Source organism: Chionomys nivalis, chromosome 9, assembly GCF_950005125.1.
Source record: "Chionomys nivalis chromosome 9, mChiNiv1.1, whole genome shotgun sequence".
NCBI classification, from domain to species: domain Eukaryota; kingdom Metazoa; phylum Chordata; class Mammalia; order Rodentia; family Cricetidae; genus Chionomys; species Chionomys nivalis.
The window spans coordinates 30334082-30358372 of NC_080094.1; the positions used below are offsets into that span (position 1 = coordinate 30334082).

The window sequence follows — 24291 nt, forward strand, 5'->3', positions numbered from 1 at the left end:
TATGTTTGATGGAACTCTTTGGGAAGGATTAGGAAGTATGGCCTTGTTGGAGGAGGTTTGTCACTGGGGGTGGGATTTGAAAAGTCCACAATAGTCTTAATTCTCTTTCTCTCTTGCTTCCTGCTTGTAGATCAGATGTAAACTCTCACCTACTCTTCCAGTGTTATGCCTGCCTGCCTGTCTGCCTACCACTATGGACTCTTACACTCTGAAACTGTAAACAAGCCTCAATTAAATGTTTCCTTCTATAAGTTGCTTTGGTCATGGTGTCTCTTCACAGTAATAGAAAGGTAACTAAGACAATCTATTATTCCTTTCTGTGTTCCTTGTTGGGGATCACAAAGCTGGGCAAGCGATCTCCCAGTTATTGCTCTTAGTTTCACCTGCCCCAGAGTGTGGATAGTCTTTAGAGTACAGAAAATGTCTATGGAAGTTTATCATCACTCTATGTGATGAAGAGGGGGGATGGAAGGGGATGGGGGACAGAGGACATTACGGACATTTTGCATGAAGAACATATTAAGATCACCTTACATCACTCTTTATCATTCAATTTATAAATATGATAGGAAGAAAGATATCAAGTAAGGGAAGCCCTAGCACAGGAATGAGCATTTTTTCCCTGTGAGTTGGAGGTCATGTTTCCCCTGTTTTCCAACACTTGAAGTCTCCACTGCAGCCCCTTTTCCACCTCCTTTTCTTATGTCTGACTCAGATCTCTCAAGCTTTCTTTTTGGAGTTACTTCATCTTCTCTTGAATCTTCAGAGTGTTTCACTCATGAGTTTTAAAATCCAGCAATCTTAAAAAATTCAGTTACACCTTATTTATTTATTGTATACATAGGTATACTTGAGTTTGTGTATTCTATGTCTTGGATGTGGAAGCCGGAGGACAGCTTGTGGGAGTCAGTTTGTGCACCCATAATGTGAGTTCTGAGAATCAAATGTAGGTCCATAGACATTTTCTGTACTCTAAAAGTGGGTGACCTCTGGGGTGACTGGAACTGTAGCCCTGATCGCATCACAAGGAGCAAACATCTGAGCCTTGGATTCACTGGCACAGGGAAGATTGCTCACCAGAGACACAGCTCCAACTATACCAATCAGAGGAAGACGGATAGACAAGGTAAGAACACACTCAAGACCACAAAAAGCAACATGACACAAATGAAAACAAGTGGCCCTACAAGAACAAGACTTGAACACTCAAATATAGATGATGAAGAAGAAAATGACCTAAAAAATAACTTTAAGAGAATGTTTGAGGCCCTTAAAGAGGAAATAAAAAATTCTGTCAAATAAATGGAGGAGAAGAAAATCCAGGACAGCCAAAATAGTCCTGTACAATAAAGAAACTTCTGGAGGCATTGCAATCCCTGACTTCAAACTCTAATACAGAGCTACAGTACTGAGAACAGTCTGGTATGACATAAAAACATTAGGGCCTGCTTGTTGGGGTTTCTGTCCTGCCCAGTTCCCACACCTGTAAACCCCAAAGAAATTCACACAGAGAGTCTATAATAATGATAAACTGATTGGTCAGACAAGAAGTATAGGCGGGTCAGCCAGACAGGAAGTAGAGGTGGAATGATGAAAACAGGAGAATTCTAGGAAGGAAGAAGCCCATTCGTCCCAGTCCTGTCCAGATCATGGAAGAAGCAGGATGTGATCTGCCCCACTGACTAAAGGTACTGAGCCATGTGGCTAACATAGATAAGAATAATGGGTTAATATAAGTTATAAGAGCTAATACAAAGTCTGAGCTAATGGGTCAATCAGTTTTTCATTAATATAGAACCTCTGTGTGATTTTCTTTGGGACTTGCCGGCTGTGGGAACAGGGCAGGACAGAAACCCCAACAAGCAGGCCTGCATGTTACACAGGAGGACCAATGGAACCGAATCAAAGACCCAGATATCAAGCCACACACCTACAAACACCTGATTTTTGACAAAGAAGCAAAAAATATAAAATGAAAGAAAAGAAAGCATATTCAACAAATGGTGCTGGTATAACTGGATAGCAACATGTAGAAAAATGGAAATTATATATATATATATAGTCATGCACAAAACTCAAGTCCAAATGGATCAAAGACCTCAACATAAAACCAACCAGTCTTAACCTTTTAGAAGAGAAAGTGGAAAGTACACTTGAACACATTGGCACAGGAAATCACTTCCTAAATATAATGCCAGTAGCACAGACACCAAGAGAAACAATTAATAAATGGCACCTTCTGACTGAGAAGCTTCTGTAAAGCAAAGGACATGATCAACAAGACAAAACAGCAGTCTACAGAGTGGAAAAAGATCTACAACAACCCCACATCAGACAAAGGGATGATCTCCAAAATATACAAAGAACTCAAGAAATTGGTCATCAAAAGAACAAATAATCCAATAAAAAATGGGGCATAAACCTAAACAGAAAACTCTCAACAGAGGAATCTAAAATGATTGAAAGACAAATGTTCAACATCAAAGAAATTCAAATCAAAACAACTCTGAGATTCCATCTTACACCTGTAAGAATGGCCAAGATCAAAAACACTGATGACAACTTATGCTGGAGGGGTTGTGGGGAAAAGGGAACACTCCTGCATTGCTGGTGGGAGTGTAAGCTGGTACAGCTCCTTTGAATATCAGTATGGCAATTTCTCAGAAAATTAGGGAACAACTTTCCTCAAGAACCAGCAATACCACTTTTTTTTTTTTTAGGTATATACCCAAAGGAAGCTCAATCGTACCACAAGGAAATGTGTTTAACTATATTTATAGCAGCATTCTTTGTCATAGCTAGAACCTGGAAACAACCTAAATGCCCTTCAACCGAAGAATGGATAAGGAAAATGTGGTACATTTACACAATGGAGTTCTACACAGCAGAAAAAGTCTCTATTGTGAAGAGAGGAACCAAGGGTGAGCCTTGGAAATCCACAAAAGAAGTGAAACTGTACTTGGAAAAGGCAGAAAATCATCAACAGCGATAAGAAAATGAGATACAGAGGAGTAACCATAACGGAGCCTTGGCCCACAGTTCCCTGCTGTGGAGAGAAGGAAGATGCACAGTCCTGGTCTCAGGAAAGGCCCACAGCCACCACTGCCTCAAACCCAGTCCCTGGTTTTGGAAAGACAATGATTTCTCTGGTACGTGCACCAGTGAGTAGGAATAAATCCCACTTTATAGCACCGTGTGACTCGAGGTGTGGTGGATGCTATCTCGAAAGATAAATTATTGTTAAACACTGAGCTACCCAGGGGTCTTATCAGAGGACAATTGTACAACAGGGAAGCTCAATTTTGCTGCCACAGTCACTGGGTGAGGGAAAGCCCAGAGAGACAGCTGAATGGATGCTGACCATGAAGGCAGGAGGTAGATGGCAGGAGGCTCTTTTCAGACTGGGAAGTGATGTGGGATTTCCCCTCTTATGCTATGAATATGTTTTATTACCATTGGTTAATAAATAAGTTCCGGCAGCTGCCTGATCAGCAGAATCTCCATGTCAGGCCATTTTCAGGAGCTTCTCGAACCTGCAGACCCACGAACAGGGCTGCTGTAATTTTAAGTCTGGGGTTGCCCAGGGGCCTGGGTTACCACTGCATTCTTGCTGGGGTGTGTTATAAGGAAGCAGAATAGGACAATCCCTCTCCAGCACCCCTTGGGGTGTCCCTCACTTGGTGAGATTCTCTCCCTTTTAATGTGCAGTGGGCAGAATGACTTGCCTGTAGGAAAATTGTGGTAGTAGAGCTACTGACTGGCTACTGAGGCCTGGTCTAAGGGGCAGACACCCCAGCTCCCATTCAACTTGCTTTTAGAACTATCACTGTGTTTTGACAAAGCACAGGCTCAAGAAAGGGCTAAAATCTCAGCTGAAGTTGATCCAGCATCAATAGTCAGAAAAGTCAATGTGCCTTCTAGGTGATTCCAGCTCTCTACTGTCTTAACTCAGCTACACAAGAAATCTCCTGTGATAGCTGCCTATTTGGGCCAAGCAAACCCCCAAACAAGATCAATAAATAATGGTAATAAATTGTCTTATGTCACCACATTGGTAGAAGCTTCTTGCTTCTTGGGCAAGGATAGCCCGGACAGTTTAAAACATACCCCAAACCCTGCAGCCGTAAATTCTCTGCTGCAATCTTCCAGAATCCCTAGCCCCTGGGAGATGGTTCACAGGGATGGACTTACTGAGCACTCCAGTCGGAAAGGCTTGGTGGAAGTGGTGAAGCTGGCGCTGTGGATGGGATCTGGGTCCTGGCCGTCGTTCCACTGAGCCAACAGCGAGTCCTTATAGACAGTCACCCCAGCGGCACTGAGTGCATCTTGCAAGGCACTCTCTATCACATAGTTGTTGAAGCAGGTTATGTTGGAATCGGCTGGGGGATGTACGAAGTAGATGCACACCCCCTTCATGCCAATGTGCAAGAGTGTCTCCACTGTTGTGTAAGCGTCAATTGTATTCCCATACACAATGACCTTCCCTAGAAAGAGAGGGACATGCTAAGACACACAATTAAAAAAAAAAAACTTATTAGTCAAATGCTAATAATGCCGAATTGCTCCCTCTAACCCTTTCATTTCTCAGCTGCAGGAAGCCAGTGGTGTTACCTAGCAACGGCGACCAAGATAATTTAGTAAAGAATTGGCACAAAACATCCCACAAAGTAGTCAAGTACTTCTAACGCAGAAGTAGGACATTCATTTATGTTCCTATAATTTGAAAGTTGAAATTATGCTGAAGGAAATGGTCTAGAATAAAACCTTTTATCTTGCTTTTGTTCCCTATTTGCTACACTTATTAAGGAAACAAAATTGCTGAAGTTTACCATGCACACAACTTCTCGTGAGCCAGGAAAGGACACCAGCAAAAACACGTCCACCTATGGGTGTGACACAGAGTTTTAATACGGAAATGCTGACCTGGGTTGTTTCAAGGTAGCTCCCTTGTTTCTGAGAACTAAGAGTTGCAACAGTCTGCTTTCGATGTGTAATTTTATAAAGATTCAAATTGCTGGTTTTAGAATTGAACGTGTCGAGACCTAGCTAGAGGGATGGAAGGGTATTATTTTGCTCAGTAAATATAAAATCATAAGATAAGCTGGAAAAAATTCCCTGTATAAGAGAGCATTCTAAGAGGAGCAGTCAATCCCACTTATTTACATATTTCAAAAACGCTACAGAAATAATTACAAATGTTATTATTTTACCGGTTTTAAGATCAGCGGCACTCTAAACTGAGTGCAGCTTCTACTGTTTATGACATTGAATTGTTATTTTTTTCTTTTTTAACCTTTTTTTCCAAAGAAGAAACAAGTGCCAGTTGACTCATTTTTCTGAGATACGCTGTAACAATTTTACCTTGGTGTCTACACTCATTGAGTCTCTGTTTTCTTCTTCTGGTTCACACAACGCTATGAAAAGAAATTTCATAAGGCAAACTAAACATGTGTATTTATTCAGTTTAGTTGAATAAATTATGCAAAACTTGTTTTTTTTCTTTCCTTTATTGAAATTTTTTTTCATACAATATATTTTGATTATGGTTTCTCATCTCTTCAACTCCTCCAAACTCCCCCTTACCTTTCCTTCCATCCAAATCCACAACCTTTCTGTCTCTCATTAGACAACAACTAGGCATCTAAAGAATAATAATAAAGTAATAACACAAAAACAAACAAATCAAAATAGCACAGAAAAAACATAAGCAAATACATGTCATATTTGTTTTTCTGGGTCTGGGCTACCTCATTCAGGATGATTTTTTTCTGGTCCCATTCATTTACCTGTGTATTTCAGAATTTCATTCTTTAAATGACTGAATAATATTCCATTGTGCAAATGTACCACATTTTCTTAATCCATCAATCCATTGATGATTTGTTTCCAATTTCTGGCTACTATGAATAGAGCAACAATGAACATGGATGAACAAGTGTCTATGTAGTAAGGTTATATGCCCAACGGTGGTGTAGCTGGATCTTGAGGCAGATCAATTCCCATCTTCCTGAGGAACTGTCACACTGATTTCCACAGTGGCTGTAAAAGTTTGCACTCCCAACAGCAACAAATTGAGTGTTTACCTACTTCACATCCTTGCCAGTATGAGCTATCTTTTTTTTTTTTAATCTTGGCCATTCTAACTGGTTTAAGATGAAATCTTAAAGAAATTTTGATTTGTATTTCCCTGATGACTAAGGATGCTAAACATTTCTTTAAGTGCTTCTCAGCCATTTGAATTTCCTCTTTTGAGAATTCTGTTTAGAGCTGTACCCCATTTTTAAATTGGGTTATTTGTTTTCTTGATGTCCAATTTCTTTGAGTTTATATATTTTGGATATTAGCCTTGTATCAGATGTGTAGATGGTAAAAAAAAAAAATCTTTTCCCAGTCTGTATCCTGCCACTTTGAACATCTAATTTTTCATAAAGAAGCCAGAAATACACACTGGAAAAAAAAATCGCACCTTCAACAAATAGTCATGGTCAAACTGGACAGCTGCTTGTAGAAGAACACAAATAGATTCATACTTGCCATCTTGCACACAACTCAGCTCCATGTAGAGAGGAGCTGCAGGCTGCGTTCCTGCCACCCAGCTCCCGGCCACCTGGCTAGCTTATGCCCCAAAATAATAACACGGAAACTGTATTCTTTTAAACACTGCCTGGCCCATTAGTTCTAGCCTCTTATTGGCTAACTCTCACATCTTGACTAACCCATTTCTAATAATCTGTGTAGCACCACGAAGTGGTGGCTTACCGGAAAGGATTCTAATCTAGATCCATCTTGGGCTGGAGCTCCATCGCAACTGACCCAGAGAGCAGAGGCATGGCATCTGCCTAACTTCCCTTCTTCCCAGCATTCTGTTCTGTCTACTCCACCCACCCAAGGGCTGGCCTATCAAATGGGCCAAGACAGTTTCTTTATTAATTAACCAATGAAATCAACAGATTGATATATGACATTCCCACAACAGCTCCAAATGGACCAAGGAACTCAACATAAAACCAGATATACTGACTCTAATAGTGGCACAGGAAAAGACTTTCTGAACAGAACACTGAAAGCACAGACACTAAGAACATTAATAAATGGGACGTCATGAAACTGAAAAGCTTCTGTATGGCAAAGGACACCATTAAAACTTGTTTTCAGTCCAAAAAGAAGGCTTATTTAGTAAAAAGATAAGCTCCAAGAACTTCCTGATGGCACCTCTAGGGCAGCCTACATCTAGAAAATGCTCCTATGTGCCTGCTCCTCTGTCATGGGATGCCAAGCCAGCAGTGTGTGGGAGAGGGGGAGAGGGTAGCCTTACTCGCCTTGGCCAGTATTGGGAAGCAGGTTCTTCAGATCAGTAGTTCCTTGGCTGATAGGGTCAACACTTTGTTTAATATCCTGAAGCTCCTGCCTGCTGCAGAACAGCAATCTTGGCTGTCCTGTACCACCAAGAGTGGGCCGCCAGGAGACAAGGCAGGACACTAGAACTGTCAGGGGGCTGAGTCCCAGTCTTTCTAAATAGACGTTACAAAGCACGCCCATTTTCAGCTGAAGAAATATCAGTGTGTAGGCCACGCAGAGCCCAGGGTTTTGTGTTTCGCACTCTCTGCCATGTTAGCTGAGAGCGATTCCCCTGTGAACGTTTTCCTGCGTATCCAGGGAAGAAGAGCAGCTCTGTTGGAATATGTGGCAAACTGGACTAACAAGTGCTCCTAATGGACTGTCAACAGTTTGATGATGTTTCCAACTAAAAAAAAAAAAATCAATATATTTTATAAGACCTATACTTTTATTGGTAAGACTAGTGAAAGTCTGACCTAGAACTGTTTGGGCTAGTTTTTGAACTGTGACAAAGTGTCTGAGAGATATCAACTTACAAGGAAGAAAGAGTTATTTTGCTACAGAAGCTTCGATCATGGAACTTGGTTCTTTTGTCTTTTGGACAGTGGAGGGGCAGAACATCATGGTGGTGGGGGGGTGTGCCTGAGGGAGCCTGCCCCCCTTATTGTGGCTCTGAGGCAGAAGAGACGGGAAAAGGAGGGATTCAAGTCCCCCCCTTCAAGGGCATTACTCTATTGAGCTGACTTCTATCCACAAGATACCACTTCTAAAGGGTCATACCACCTCCCAATACAGCCACAGGCTGGGGACCAAGCCGTTAGCATATGGGCCATTTGGGGGGGACACAGGACCCAACTGTAACAGCTTTCTTCAGTTTGAACCAACAGTCCCTAAAAGAGGGGCGACTCTTTAGTTTCCTAACAGACAGATACTGCAACAAGGCTGCATAACAAGCCTCCCCAAAGCCAGTGCCAAACAGCTTAAACAAGCATGGTGTGAACTGTCACACACCTGTGGTGAGCTGGAGTTTCCTGATATGGTTCCGCCTTGTGGTTTGCTGGGTAGGAGTTTGCTCAACACATGTTTTGTCTTCCCTGAACAGATAACTCCCCGAGGCATAGTCTACTTAGGACAAAATGCAAGAACACCAATCCTGGAGTTTACTTCACGTCCCTGCTTACACAACAGCCACAAGATTCCAAGGCCCGCAGTCACACCTAAAGCCTAGAGCAGGGAAGGGCCTTCTGACAACACAGGGAGGGGCGGGGCGTGGGCCACGCCACTCACGTGTAATGGCCGCTTACACAGTTCCATCTAAAGTCTTCATTCAAATACTTTCCATCTGATGATATTGTCTCATTACTCATAAAATATACAAGAATCTCATTATAATTTGTTTGGAAATAAGTCAGACTATAGTACAGACCCACGAGGAGGAGACAAGCTAACAGCCTGGCATGACAAAGTCAGTCTGTTGGCTTCGCCAGTCCAATCTGTTGCCTTTGAAATAGCTTTTCCACGGGAGATCTTTCTTTCCATTATTTTCCTGAAATTGGGAATTCTTTTTTCATCGTTTCTCACTTTTTCTTTGCAAAGAAATTTCAGAGGCAATTTGTTTATGACTCCGATATGCCAAGTACAACACCGGCACTTTTATATACTTTATCATTGGCTCCATGATGCATGAGGCTGGAGCTTGACCTGACTGGAGCAGTGAGGGAAGGGAGAAAGAACACACACACACACACAGAGAGAGACAGAGAGAGAGAGAGAGAGAGAGAGAGAGAGAGAGAGAGAGAGAGAGAGAGATCTGCACAAAGAACCTGGGCTATGCTCATCTCCATACAGCAGTACCAGCACCAACTATGTAACAAACCTCACTCAGAGTATTGATTCTTTACAGCAGAGAAGGAACACGCTGTTCTCAGTGGTCAGCATAGGGGAGCAGTGTCAGGCTGCAGGAGGAAGGGGAGGGGCGAGTTTTGTGCACACTGGTAAGTTGTTGGTAAACACTGGTTATTGGCATAGAGGAAGGCTTTGCCAATTTCTTCTGAACTTCACCAGGAGGAAGGCTTTGCCAGTTCCCACAGGTCTGAGAGATTGGTATCCTTGACATGGCTACGCCCATGTCAACAACACACATCTTCTTGGGACTTCATACCCTCCTCACACACTCACTCAAGGCTTCCTCTACTCCCCAGTTACTCTTCTTGTTACCATAACAAATCACTCAAGAAGAACCGATTTAAGGGGAGAGGATTCGTTCTGCTTCAGTTTCGTGGTAGAGAAGGGTTGTCAGCATTCATGGTAGCACAGGAGGTGATTTGTCCATGTCAGTGAATGAAGTAGAGAGAACCTGGGTTGAAATTTGTGCTGGGTTGTAACTCATGAGGCATACTAGAAGTGACTCACTTTCTCGAGTGAGGCCCCCACTTCCTAAAGGTCCCATAATCTCCCCCAAATAACAATTGGTCCCTTGCTGGGGACCAAGGGCTGAAACACACTAGTCCACAGGGCAAGTTTCAGATCCCAACTGCGTCACTCTTCCATTGGTCTCCATGGGCTCATGCCCATCTCATAACGCAAAATGCATTTCAGTTCAGCGTCCAAAAGTACCCTCCTCATCTTTAAAGTACCAATCCTATTTGGAAGTCCAAAGCCATTCCTGAGATTTTAGGCACTCTCTTAGTTTTTGAGCCCCTACAGAATGAAAAGGAGAACTCCTATAATTCAAGTTCACGATAGAACAGGGTAATCATTCCCATTCGAAAAGTGAGGGACAGGAGGACAGCAAGGAAGGTTCAGGCCACTGACCAAAGTACAGCAAGGTATACCAAGCCCCACTGTTCCGTGTTTGGCACTTAGGGCTTACGGTGGGCTTCACCAGGCTTTGGTAGGCCTGGGCGGCCATAGGGCTCTGCTATCTTTAACATATAACATCTCTCTTGGGCCATCTCTACTTGATGGCTACACCTTTCCTTGGTGAGCATTCCATGTTCCTGGCATCTGAAACCTAGAGTTTCCACGGCAACTTAAACTTCACACCACAGTTTCACTTCACGACCTCTTGGAGCCTCCTTACCAGAAATCTGTCCCAGACACACACCGTCCATTCTCGGCGGTCTTCCGGAACCTTGGTGCAAGCCTCCCTTACTCCCTAACCCTTGCCTTCTGGATATCTGCCAAGTCAGCATGGTGTGGATGCTGCAGTCAAGATCTGCTGTCTGCTTGAGAGGTAGCCTGACCCCCGGTGACCCAGTGCCTGTGTGGCTGCACTGTGGAAGCTTTCCCTGGGCGCTCATTTTCAGTAGGCAATTACTTTGCTCTTGCACGCCCTCTCCTTTCCTTTCTTATCTTTTCTTGAATTAAAGTTGTGAACCACCACGTGCTTTGACAGGAGAACACGTGCCCTCAAGGCACCGTTCCTACTGCCCCAGCACAAACTTTACTCAGTTGGCACAGTACGAAGTATTTAGTCACTAGGTGGGTTATGAAATGCAAACATATTCATCTTAACAATGGTAGTTCTGACAGTATTAGATCTGATTTTGGGTTTCCAGTGTAGTTCGCAAAATCCTATATAATCTTCAGTGTGATCAAAGTTATATGTAACTACAACCAACAGTAACTATCAAATAACACTCCCGCATGTAGGTGCCATGGTAACACAGGGAGACAAGAAACCCCTTGTGCAGTTTAGAGAAAGTCAGGCATCAGGCAGAGAAAGCACAGCTTTCTAAATGGGCCGGGAGAGCATGTGGCTCTTAGAATCTTTAGAGTGTGGTGCTGATTTGTTTCAGATTTCAGATCTTAGGACTTCCTTATGTCTGAGACGAAGCTTACCCATTGTACAATTATCAATAACAGGGGTTAATCAAGTCAGAAACAGAATGAAGAGAGCACAAGAGGGACAGAGAGGTAGAAGGACAACGAGAGCCTGAGACCCAGATTGTCCCGAATCTGCAAGTATGAAAGGAAAAGATGATTTCAAAAGCCAGGGAATGCAAGTGGTGGTGCAGGGTATTTCAGATGAACTGGAGGATACGTGCGTAAGGAACAGGAAGGGAACGTGCGTAAGGAACAGGAAGGGGCAGAAAATCCTTGACTTTGCTAACAGCTGCCTACTTTTGTCAGGAGATAGACAAAAACATGCATGGAGTCTCCCAGGCACAGAACATCTTGGTCCTGTATGGAGCAGGTGAGAAAGACTCTGGTTATGAAGGTCCATGGGCCATTGCTGTAACATCTTTTTCAGAAACAGCCTTTGGTCAAAGGTGAATGTCACCAATGCGATCCCAGGACTCAGTGTCTTACGATTCTGAGTCTTTGCAGGGAGATCTCCCAAAAAGGAACAAGAACACCAGTACTGCTTTGGGATCTGTACACGTGTGAGGCCACCGTACGGTGGGCGACTGGAGGGTCTCCTCTGCTGCCAGTTTCTGCTAGATGACCCTAGTCGTGGTGTGCTTTCCAGCTCCTCTTCTTTAGCAGACAAGGTAGGACCAGTTTCATACTTGACCCAACAGGTGGCAGATGAAGGATGAGCTGTCTCGCCTTCAAATGGCAAGGGATGGTGGCTGATTGGAACTCTGGGTGAACGTGTAATAAAAAGACGGAAGACGTTACGTTCCGCAGTTCCCCGTCACTAAGATTACAGACCTGGGAAGGAGGGCGTGGTCCCAGGGAGCAGCGGGTCTTTGAAACGAGCTGTGCAAAGTAGCTTCTCAGAGAAGGGGGGGGGGGGCGTGGCTTTAGGGCTGACCACCAAGGTGGAGAGGAAGGGGTGAGGTGACGATCTGTCCCTCGCTCTCTCTCGAGAGGGAAGGGTGGGAGCCTGGCATCTAAGATAAGAATTTCTGGAAACAGTGACTGCCTTGCCTCTGGTACTCCCTTTAAAGCAGGCGTGAACACGCTAGCAGCCGTGACAGGTCACATCCGTCACACCTGGGATGGCAGCCACAGCAGTACACCTCGGCACAAGGGCCTGTGACTTATTTCACGGAGGGAGACGGTGTCAGTTTTGTCATCCTGGTTCCTGATTACAGTTATGGTGCCAAGGGTCTGAAAATCCCCTCATATTTAAGGGTAAGATGCCTTCCTAGGAAGGGAAAGCTAAGTTAATCTCTCTATTAAGTTCAAGGAATAAAATACAGTGTTTTATTTTTTCTTTTTTTTTTTCTTTCTTCTGTTGTTGTTTGTTTTACTTTTTGAGACTCGCTTTGTAGCTTAAATTGACCTTGAACTTGTGATCTGCCTGCCTCAGTCTCCGGAATACTGGGAACACAGGTGTGTACCACTACACCTCCTGTTTCCTATTTTCCTATTTAGTTTTATTGCTTAAATTTTCATTTATTATTATTATTATTATTATTATTATTATTATTATTATTATTATTGTGTGTGTGAGATGTGTGGGCACATGGGTGTTGCAGCATGCAGGTGGAGGCTGGAGGAGTCTGTGGAGTCAATCCTCTCCTTCTACCCTCTTAGGTTCCAGGGCTCAAGCTCCGGTCACCAGTTCGCTCACCAGGCCTTCTCCCTCTGAGCCATCTCTCGGGCCCCATTCTTTTCTATTTTAACAAAGACTTCAATTTTCTTCGTCCACTTCAAAAGAGACATATGGTCATTCTGTATGACCTCTTCATCCCCAGACAGGCCTGGAAGATAGGTTTTATTGTTTTTCCCCTCCCCAGAAAGCAGAGCAGAGAGGTCAAAGTCACACGGCAGCCAGTGGGTGGGTCCAGGGAACTCACAGTGAGCAGGCTTTATATCCCAAAGCCCTGCGCTGCACTTGCGGATGGACGAGCAATCCTGGATTTAAAATGTTCTAACTGGGATTTTATCTGGATGAAATCAAGAAATTGCTAGTTAATGAAAGAATTTTTAAAAAATTGTAAAACATTACCAAAACACCACTTCTTTACAAAGCATCTCCTGCCTACAAACAGACAATAATACTCTTTAGGCTTTTTATACATTAGAACATAAGGTTTCTCTGACCCTGGCCTGACCTGCCTCATTTTTCCCTCATTCATGAAGGGAAGAATGTTTTCGCTGCAACAAAGGTTTTGTTGATGACGACTCGTGCACTGGAATTTTAATGTTTGTTCTTCCTATAAACACGCTTTTAATAAGGCAGTAAACTGTATTTAGCTACAGATGAAAATAATTGATCCATTTCAAGCCATTAGGGTGGCTTTGTTTTTTTTTTTTTTTTTTTAACTTTACTTGCACCCTTCTTTTCATTTTCAGGGAAAGCACAGAGGTAAGAGCAGATGAATTTCAATTAGTCTCAATTAATGCCACAAACGGCTCTGATGTATCAGTGGCTGGGTTCTATTAGAACCCCCCAGCTGAACACTGCTGGTTTTGTTTGTACTTGAGAGCCACCATTTGAGCTGTGACGTCACTCGCTATTCTCCACAACTCAGAGCAGGGCCCGGAGCTGGGATAATTGACATCTGTAACTCTAGAGCACGGAAAATGGAGTCTCAGCTGCTTCCATCATGGCCACTGGGCTCCCCCATGGGAGCAGAGGACTGGAGTGTCAAGCAGCAGCTGGGAGTGGGCCACACTCTGAAGTGGCATCTGCGTGTGTATAACAGGAGTCTCCTCCTCCCAGGAGCAGTCATTGTTCCTGCCAACCCTGGCTTTTCCTAGGACTTAGGAAGTCGATTCCAAAGAGATAGGCAAGCCTCCCTGCCACAGCCAGTAGATACAGGGTGGTTCTTTCTCTTTAAAAATATCTAATTTTATTATTGAATATTGTGTGCTTACATGCCTGTGCATGCATGCGTGTGTGTGTGTGTGTGAGAGAGAGAGAGAGAGAGAGAGAGAGAGAGAGAGAGGTTCTGAATGCGGGCACGTGCATGCCACGATGCACGTGTGGAGGTCAGGGGACAACTTGCAGGATTCACTTCTCTTTGTCCACCGTTGTTTCTGGGGACTAACCGCACGTTGTCAGGTTTGCATGCTAAGAGCTTTTATCTGCTGGGCTATCTTGCTAGCCCATAGATAAACTCAAGCTGGCCTGGAACTCACTATGTAGCCTGGGCTGGCCTAGAACTCCTGGCGATCCTCTTGCCTCATCTTCTTTTCCTCAGATTCTTGGGAGAAGGGCCTATCATTGGTTACCTTTCCCTGCCCCCATCACCAACCATCTGTATACGAGGGGAAATTAGTTGAGACAGTAAAAGCTGTTACAAAGAATATCCCCATTCTTCCTGGAAGACTGGCTGTCTAACTCAGCCACAGGCAGGAAGGAACACAGCCTTCTTAATTGACATGCCAGACTTCCTGGTTCTGGCCTCAGATACCACCACTTCACAACTAACTCGAGAACAAACTAGAACGGTTGTGCTCACTGCCCCACCAAATGTCAATGTGACCACTTTGCCCATTACTCGCACCTGCGGCTGCACCACCTCACCTGACTGCTGTCGTCCTCTGTATGTTAGGCTCTCGATGCTATCTTCCTTACATGGGATGTTGGGAGGATTTGATGAGTCAAATGAGTTGTTCTATCCGATCCTCGGTAAAGTGTCTCAGCCACACTAAGAATTCTGTAGACACAAGCTATTCTGAGTGTTAACATAGCCTCCCATGTAAGGAAGATCTCATCCAGACCCTAACATACAGAGGGGTCCGATAACTTGCTCAAGAAAGTGGTGGGCCCTAAAACTGAGCTGATGCCACCAACCCCCAAACTTGGTGTCATTCAGTGTGAGGATCTCCCCTCGGTCTACTCAGTCAATGTGCACTCTTGCAGAAAACACAAAGAGATTTGTAAGAATGCCATGAATCTCAACCAAGGGGTTGCCAGTCATCACAGCTGGCCACCAATTTCCAGGTGGGGCTGAGAGTAGAATGTTTTGATATGACTCAGTGTGAGAGTTGGCAAGATGATGCATACCTATAATCCCACAACCCAGAGGGTGAGGTAGAAGGATCGAGGCTAGCTTGCAATACATAGCAAGACCCTATTTCAAACACAAAAACAAAACCACTGTGAGTTGTCTTCACTTGTAGGCACTAAAACCTTCTTGAACATCATCCACTGCATACCAGGCTTGGCATGAATACAAGTGACATTGAGATAAATTACAGATACACACACACACACATACACACACACACACACACACACACACATATATATATATACGTGTATATATGTGTATATATCTATCTATATCTATATATATGACATGGCTTGAAATTTCAGCAAACTCTAGATTCTAGATGTCTCTATGACATTGCTGCTATAACAGCTGTTTTCCTTCCGAAGAGCAGCACCAGGAAGACTGCAGAGACATTTGGCAGTATTAGAGGGGGCTTGAAAGTCCAGTGATGAACCTGGGGTCTCAGAGTTTAGAGGGGAAGTGGACACAAGTCCCCATCCCTAACTTAGAAGTTCAATTGTCAACCACTCGCAAAAGAAAAATAAGTTTTCTCCAACAGCATCTCAGTGGCTGTACAAACCATACTTGAGGGTAGGCCCTGTGATGGAGGAAGGTCATTGGTTAATTAATAAAGAAACTGCTTGGCCTGGTAGGTTAGAACATAGGTGGGTGGAGTAAACAGAACAGAATGCTGGGAGGAAGAGAAAGTGAGCTCAGATGCCAGGCCGCTGCTCTCTGGGGCAGACACGATGAAGCAAGCCGCCAGGTCAGACATGCTGAATCTTTCCTGGTAAGACTGGTGCTACACAGATTATTAGAGATGGGTTGATCGGGATATGAGAATTAGCCAGTAAGGGCTAGAGCTAATGGGCCAAAGAGTGTTTAAGAATACACTTTGTGTTTTGTTATTTCGGGGCATAAGCTAGCCAGGCGGCTGGGAGCCAGGTGGCAGGAACGCAGCCCGCAGCTCCTTCAACAGCCCTGTGCCCAGGAGTAGACACCAACACAAAATGAACTCAATGGTATTCTGGGAGATTGGAAGACTTTTGATTTTATAATGCTTTGTTCAGGTATTTTTTTTAACTTTACTTTTTTTCTTATATATTATAGTTTCTAATTTTATTTTTGTAAGTTGTGCTTGTGTGTGTGGTGTGTTTCCTTTGATTTTTCTTCGGTTTTTTTTTTTCTGTTTGTTTCTTTTTTTAAAATTCCAGTTTGTTTGTTTGTCTATTAGTTTTTTAAGGAGAGATAGAAAGGAGTGGAGTTGGATGGGTAGAAAGGTAGAATCTGGGAAGAGATAAGGGAAGGGAAACTGGGATCAGAATATATTGTATTAACATTTACTTTTTTAATAAAAAAGTGAACAAGCAAGTCTAGTGATGAGATTCACACTGCTCAGTTAGGAGACGAGGGGTCATCAAGAGGACCACATGAGGTATGCAAATGCTTCCCATGCAGGCCTCGCCTCCCAGACGACACACTGTCAGCTGCAGCAAAGACCAGGGCACGTTAGAGGGCTCTAAGCAGAGTCCTCTTTTCAAGCTGCTTTTGCTCTGTGCTGTATTCTAGAAGCTCCCACAGAGGTAGCTGTCTGTTGTTGGCTCTTGGCTCCCACATGGAGATATGCTTTCTGTAGCCAACTGGGCTACTGTCCTAGGCACAACTGTCCTGGGGTTTAGATTGTATCCCTGGGATTCTGCTCAGTGGGAGGAGGGATGGCTCCTAAGGGGTGTGGGGTACTGGAGGAAGGGACAGGAAAATAAGTTCAAGACCAAGGCCTGAATGGGACTAACTAAAAGCAGGCCTGAATGTGACTTGAATTATGTTTTTTTTTGTTTGTTTGTTTGTTTTTTTTTGTTTTGTTTTGTTTTTCGAGACAGGGTTTCTCTGTGGTTTTGGAGTCTGTCCTGGAACTAGCTCTTGTAGACCAGGCTGGTCTCGAACTCACAGAGATCCGCCTGCCTCTGCCTCCCAAGTGCTGGGATTAAAGGCGTGTGCCACCACCGCCCGGAATTGAATTATGGAAAAGCTCCAAAGAGAGTTTCCTAAGGCAGGCAGGAGGTAATGCTTTCCTTCTTCCATCTTCACACATGAGAAGTCCCTTGAAAGGGCCTCTAGACAGAGCTAATTTACCTGGGCTGGGCTGGGCTCCTCAGATACCCTCCAAGCTTGGACTCTGTCTGAGTGCTAACAACCCATACCTGGGTGATGGGGCGGGGGAGAGCCTGCATTTAAGACAAGGGACTACTTTCCACACATTCCTTATTCTGGCCCTTGAGTGGAAAAGAACAGACTCTCAGAGTGGCTTCACAATGGCCAGACAGTCCTAAATCTAAATAAAAAAAGTAGTCCTCCTAAAGTAAGTGTCAGAAAACCACCGACTCTGACAGCCAGTCACATCCACAGAGGTTCACAGAGGGCAGGGCCTTCCCTCACATTTGAGAACCAAGAGAAAAAACAAGAAAAGCACCCGCAGGAGACTGAAGTGCTTCTTGCTAGCCTGCTCTCGGGTTCAACCTGGAGAGCTTAGTGCTTCTTGCTTGCCTGCTCTCGGGTTCAACCTGGAGAGCTTGCATTGCTGCTCTCAAAGGCCCCATTTCTTGGTCAGAATGCTCCATAGTCCCATCACCTCAGACACTCCAAGTTCAAGGTTAAAACCCTGTCCACTGTCAGGACAAGCTGCCGTCCTAGGATAAACAGACTGTGTTCTTTGGTCTTCTGCTGTCAGGGAGTCGATGTTCTGCGTCGAGTCTGATAATTTGATGTAATTTGTCCCAAGTTCTATGGATTAAAGAGAACTCAGTAAACACGGCTCATTACCTGGTACTGTAAAGGTTTCCTGGCACACAGCCGTGCCCAGGCATTTCTGGGGCTGCTCTCTTGCTGCAGCCCCAGAGATGAATATTTGCAGTACAGACTGCATGCCCTGCACAGTCTAAGGTACTTACTTCCTAGTGCTTTATAATGACCACACACTGACACTCATGAAATCTTGAGGCCTACACAGGTCAATCTAGAGGTTTTTAAAACTATGGTGGTTATTAAAAAAAAAAAAAGAGTCAAATGCTGAAACATGTTTAAACACATGTAGATCCAAATCTGAAGATGTTTTATGACATGTTTACAGCTGCCTGCTGGATTCATGTGTTGATCCCACCTCTGGCACAGGTTCTAGATCCGTGCGGACTTTTGATGACTCAAATCCAACCTTTAGGTTACTTTTATTTCAACTCCTCTAAAAACATGGCGAGAGCCAGAATCGCCTTGGGGAGCTAGCGTTCGCCTAAGCTAAAAACCTGACAAGGAAAGCATGTTGAAGAAAATTACAGGCCAATCTCATTCATAAATTTAGAGACAAATAGTTCATATCATACTAGCAAATAGAATCTAGAAATGGGATGAATGCCATTCGATCCCCATTAACTGCTTCATGCCCTGAATACACTAACCTCAGAAGTTTTGAAAGACCTAAGTCATTAACTGAAAATCTGAAGGAACTGTATTTAATTCTATTGCATTGACTGTATTAATTAATGGAGTAATACTTAACCCATGAAAATATTTGATTTGGCAATTTGATGCCCACTTTCTGGGCACTTAGGGGTCTTTGTGTCCTTGGTCTGAACCGCCGGTGAGGATGAGAACCTCGGCTCTCCCCATAGGTAGCCATGGGACTCGACTTGATCTTAGGGAAGATGAAGGGCTGAATGCATGGTCACTTCTATTTCCTGGCTCCCAGGTTTCAGCCAAAAACATGCGGGCAGAGCAGGCTCTGTTCTAGTTGTTTCACGAGTCAAACAATTTCAAAGAAATCCAAACAATGGCGAAGAAGATGCCTGGGAAATGCTTTTGAGTGGCGCAGGCATTTGTACAAATGTTTTACTTTCACAGTTGGGTTCAAAAAGTGGTCTGCAGCTCGAATGTGTCTATTTACGGGAGGACTGCGCGGGCAACAGCAAGAAAGGGAACAATGGGTCCTGAAAAGAAGAAAAGGGCCCTTCCAACGCCTGCCTTTCTCCCTCCTCCTGGCTCTTTTCAGCGTCACAAAGGGAGACATATTTTCCATATAATTGCTAAACATGTTTGCTTATTAAATTATTCTTTAATTAGTTAATGATTTTAGCCATGCTTTGCTCTTCGGATATTCATTTTGTGTAATAAAATAATTATAGATAATTAAACTATCTCAAGCCTTTTTCTTTCCCTCAGAAAACATTCTGGGTATCCAAAAATGACAACAAGTTGTAAATTAATCTGGAAAACAAAGCATGACAGATGAATGATTTGGTTGGAATTAATTAGACACTAATTATACACTGGAACTAGATGAAGAATGAGCCTCATTATAAAAATAAAATGCTATTCTGAAAGGCTGCAGCCACAGTAACTTTACCTTCTGTGAGGATGGAGTTGCTTCTCATCCAAATGAGTGCCTGAACACAGTCCTCCTCGTCATTGAGAATGAAAAGGTTGTGCGGGACTTTCCCAGTGTACCTTAGCTCTCTCTTCTCCACAACTTCTCTGCTCGTCAGATGTTTATCGATATCAGCCCCTGTGGGGCATGGAACCTGAGGCGCATTACAGAGAAATGGTCAAATCAGTGGTGACGTGATTGGAAGAAAATAAAGTCTATATCCATACTCTGGTATGGCCTTTTCTGTCCCAGGATATAAAATTCGGTTCTAACAGAGAGGGAAAGAAATACACAAATAAGCAAGCAGAATGACCACTTTGAGGCAACTCTTAGAACGAATTGCTCGGCTTGTCCAATGCTGTCATCCATTATTTTAGAACTCAGTGCGGCAGAGACCAGCCAAATAGTACATTCTGAGCCATTCTGTTCTTGTAAGTCAGTCATTCAGACAGGGGCAAGTCAAGGGACAGTTTCTCTCTATGCTCTAATGACTGGGGCCTTGGCTGGGAAGAATTGGCAGCTAATGGTAACTTGGTGCTCTTGGGGTAGACTCATCTGCACATAAAGATCAAACCTTTCTCTTTCCTCCAAAGAATATGCAGAGAATCTTAAGCTAGCAAGCTGTGATCAGCCATCTGAAGGTTGCTGCTCCCTGTGGTCTGGAATACCCATTTAGGACTTGAGCACCTCACACTGGGGCAGTTGGGTTTTCAGAGAAAGGATCTTGAGAAAGGAGCTTCACACTCTTCTTTAGCTGAGTCCTGGTACTCTAGAAGTTTCTCCATACAAGATTCTGTTCTTTACAGGGTAGCTATAGGGGCTTGCCCACAATCAGGGGATAAGATGCCTTAAGAGTATTGGAGCGCTCTGGATCTAGCAGATATGGATATATATATATATATATGTATATGTATATATACGTATATATATATATACAAATATATGCATACACACACACACACACACAGAGAGAGAGAGAGAGAGAGAGAGAGAGAGAGAGAGAGAGAGAGAGAGAACTATCTTCCGCAGGTGCCACTACTTTAGGTGCTGATGTTCAAGTCTACAGAGGGACCACAGAGAATACAGAAGATCAGTGTTTACTTATAAAAGGTATAAGACTGCCATTATTCACTTTATCAGGAGAGAAATTCTCTACTTCATTCTCCCTCCCTCCCTCTCTCTCTTTCTCTCACTCTTGCACACACACACACACACACACACACACACACACACCAGCTTGCCCTTGTATTATTTCTGCTCTCTTTCTGTTATCACAAGCATGAATGGAAATAGAAATTTTCCTCTGCAATAAGAAAAAATAACAATAAAATCACAATAAGGGATGGTGGCCAGCATTGGTCGTTCATGCTGAGGACACTCTGGCAACCAGAAGTCTTGTGCCTTAGCCCAGGAGTTCAGCCATGCCTCAGCCCCATCCAGCCACTGCCAGAGCACAGCACAGGCTCAGGATGACCAGATCTGATTCCTCAAGAAATGTCAAAGCCTTGGGTTTGCATGTAGACTCTTGACTTTTTATTTCTGATTCAAATTAAAACCAAACAAACACTGTTGTTGACGCCAAATAAAATGGCACACTTGCTTGAGATTGCTCAGTAGGCCACTACTCTGGCCCTTTGCTCTGGCTGCCAGGTGGAAATTGTGTAGACAAAAAGGCAGCCCAGGGAAGTGAGAAAGGAAAATTGAAACTTTGGTGGAAGATCTTTGTGGACCGTGTGGCAGATTCACAGTGGAAGACCGAAATTGTGAGTTGGGAAGAGTTCTACAATGACAATGACAAAATCTTGCCTGCGATACAAGACCTCGGATAAATCATGCCCTTCACGCCCCCTCAGCCCTTGACTACAGTCATTTCATAAAACAGGGGAGAGGGCATAACAATGACTGTGAGGGTTGAGTCAGCCATCCTGATTGTCTCAGGGAACACTCAACAGTCTGAAGGATCATTACCACCCTGATGAGGATTCCAGGGGCAGTCCCATTCTTCTCCCAGGCATGAGCATTCCTTCTGGAAGCAAACTTTTAGACTATGAGATAACACGGTATTTTCTTTCCTTCTGGGAAGATGTCCTAAAGTCTGGACCATGAGATATGAACTGAATTCTTCAAAGAAACCTTAGGAGGGTCTGAGCACTGACTGGTCATCTGGTCAACCCCGAGGCTTCATCCCTATAGCTAAGCATCTCAGTGACTTCAAGCCTCTGTAGGAGCTCTTTGTTCTTTCTCTTCCTCAGTGTGATTCTAGAAAATGAATAAAATTGTCAATACTTTTTGTCTTTGTGATGTACCCTTTGATATAGTCATGTTCAGCAGGGAAGGCGTTTGGGGCTGCTGTCGACACTGGCATCATGAAGTTCACCCTCTATCACTGTTTCTCTTTCTCCAGCTTTTCTTTGCTGCTTTTTGTGGGTTTGCTTCCATAATCTGTCACTGTGTATTTTTCCATTAAAGTATTTTAATGTTTTATATTTATTTTTTACATTTGTGTGTGTGTGTGTGTGTGTGTCGGGTATGTGAGTGTTGGTGCCCATGAAGGCCAGAAGCATTGATCCTTTGGAGCTTGAGCTACAGGTAGTTGTGAGTCACTCAACATGGGTCCTGGGAATCCAACTTAGATACCTCGGAAGAGCAGCACATGTTTTTAGACTGAGCAGTCTCTCCAGCTCTTAAAACTTTACGTTTTTAATTTTTTTCCTGGAGAGAGCATGCCTGCTGGGGGCACTTGTGGAGATCAAACAACAAATTACAGCAGTCAGATTTCTACTTCTGTCATGTGGGCTCCAGAGTTCGCACTCAAGGCTGTCAGCCTTGGCAGCAAATGCCCATATCCACTGAGTCATCTCACTGGCCCCTCACTGGCCCCTTTTAGCTAGCTTCCAAAACTGATTTATTTTCATTTTTATTTGTGTGTAAGAGTGTGTGTCTCTGTAAGTATATGCCACGTGTGTGTTGATAGCCTTGGAGACCAGAAGACAGGACTGGATTTCCTGGAGCTGGAGTTAGAGATGGTTGTGAGCCACCTGATATAAGCACTGAGAACTGAACTCGGGTCCTCTGCAAGAGCAGCAAGTGCTCTTAACCACTGAGTTATATCTCCAGCCCCTTAACTGTCTTTTTATTTTTTAAAAAAAAAATACAGTCATTTTGATTGAGTGCTTTTCTCGTATTTCAAATTTCGTGTAAACCTGGTCTTGGTCTTACATCAGTTTGCAACTGTGACATTCTCTGTCCCAACTTGCATTTCCGCTTATGTCGTTCTGGTTGGTACTTTCACCACTGCAGCCTTTGCCTTTCTCTTCTTGCCTTTTCCTGGTCCAGGGTTTGGTAGGTGAATTTCTTTGTGCTGCTCCTCAGCATACTTTGGCTCAGTTCCTCTCAACTGGCAGGCAGACTCAACCACTAAAATGATCCCATCAGGCTGCGGTGCTTGTAGACAGTGCCCACTCCTCCTTAGCCACACCTCTTCTCCATCAATTTCCTGATCTGTATTACACTGGTTTACAGTGAGGATTATATTAGTAGGTATGTGTAGGGATATAGCCCCACCCATTGGGGGCGTGTTCGCCTTGGGCTAATGTTTACTGATAAATCTGCCGGGCGTGATCCCATCAGCCCTTTTGTGCTCTGCTTCTCCTGTTCTCCGCGGGAACCTGTGGTCCTGTAAGTCTATTTCCTTATTAAAGCTGTATATATTTTTATAATCTTTCTGCATTCATTTACGCCGCCACAGGTATGTTCAGAATGTAAATTATTTCCATTACTGCTTGAAATCATCCATTGAATGGCCACCTGTGTCTTCTAACGACTGGAAGACTCTGAATTCCTTGTCTGTTATTTGGAGTACAAGTTAAAGAAAACAAACAAACAAAAAACAAAAAGAACAACAACAACAAAAACCCACAAGAGATAATTTTCCTGAGGTCTTGCATATAAAGAATGGCCTCTGAGACCCAGGTGGACACGTAGAACTCTCAAGTTATCACATTTCCTCTAGAATTCCGTGTCCTTACTTCTGCTTTCTTTTGTCATTTAGTACCAGACAGGAGATTGTTTATGCCTCCATTATTTTTATCCTTTTAGGGGGACCATTTGACAATCTGTTATTTTTCTTCTTAAATTTGTTCATTGCCCCCCATCATTCTCACAAAACAATGAGAAATGTCTCACTCGTTGACATTTGCCAGAATGTAACTAAATGAAAGAGGGGGGAAAAAGGCTTTGATTTTGCTTGGAATCAATCAAGTGAACAATTCTCTTCTGGGGTAAGGAGATTTTTCTGCTAACATTTTTAAATTCCTGTCACAAGCCTGTCCAGAGATGAGACACAGACTCCAGTTCTCAGACGAGAGAGTCCCCTTTCCCCTCCACCGTCACTGGAGTGTCCTTCTCGGGTCTGTTCCTGGGAGGGACAGCAGTGTGCGTAGTCCTCACTCCCAATAAGTTTGTACTCTTTTCTTTATTTTTTTTCCTTATGTTCCCCCTCCCCTTCCAGTACACCCTGGAGATCTCTTTTATTTCAAATCCATGCATCCCTCTTTGGGCCCTCCTTGTTATCTAGCACCTCTAGGGCTGTGGATTGTAGCATGGTTATCCTTAACAGCTAATATCCCCTATCAGTAT

The 24291-nt window shown here is 43.7% G+C and overlaps 1 protein-coding gene across 1 annotated transcript in view; it reads right to left on the reverse strand.

Moving 5' to 3' along the window:
• Cfap61 (cilia and flagella associated protein 61) overlaps positions 1-24291 on the reverse strand; it is a 250959-nt gene that overhangs the window by 57856 nt on the left and 168812 nt on the right. The window contains exons 20-21 of the mRNA XM_057780855.1: positions 19633-19807; positions 4192-4484 (exon numbers count right to left, since the gene is read on the reverse strand). Of these exons, the coding sequence (XP_057636838.1) occupies positions 4192-4484; positions 19633-19807 (468 nt within the window). The remainder of the gene's footprint in view (positions 1-4191; positions 4485-19632; positions 19808-24291) is intronic.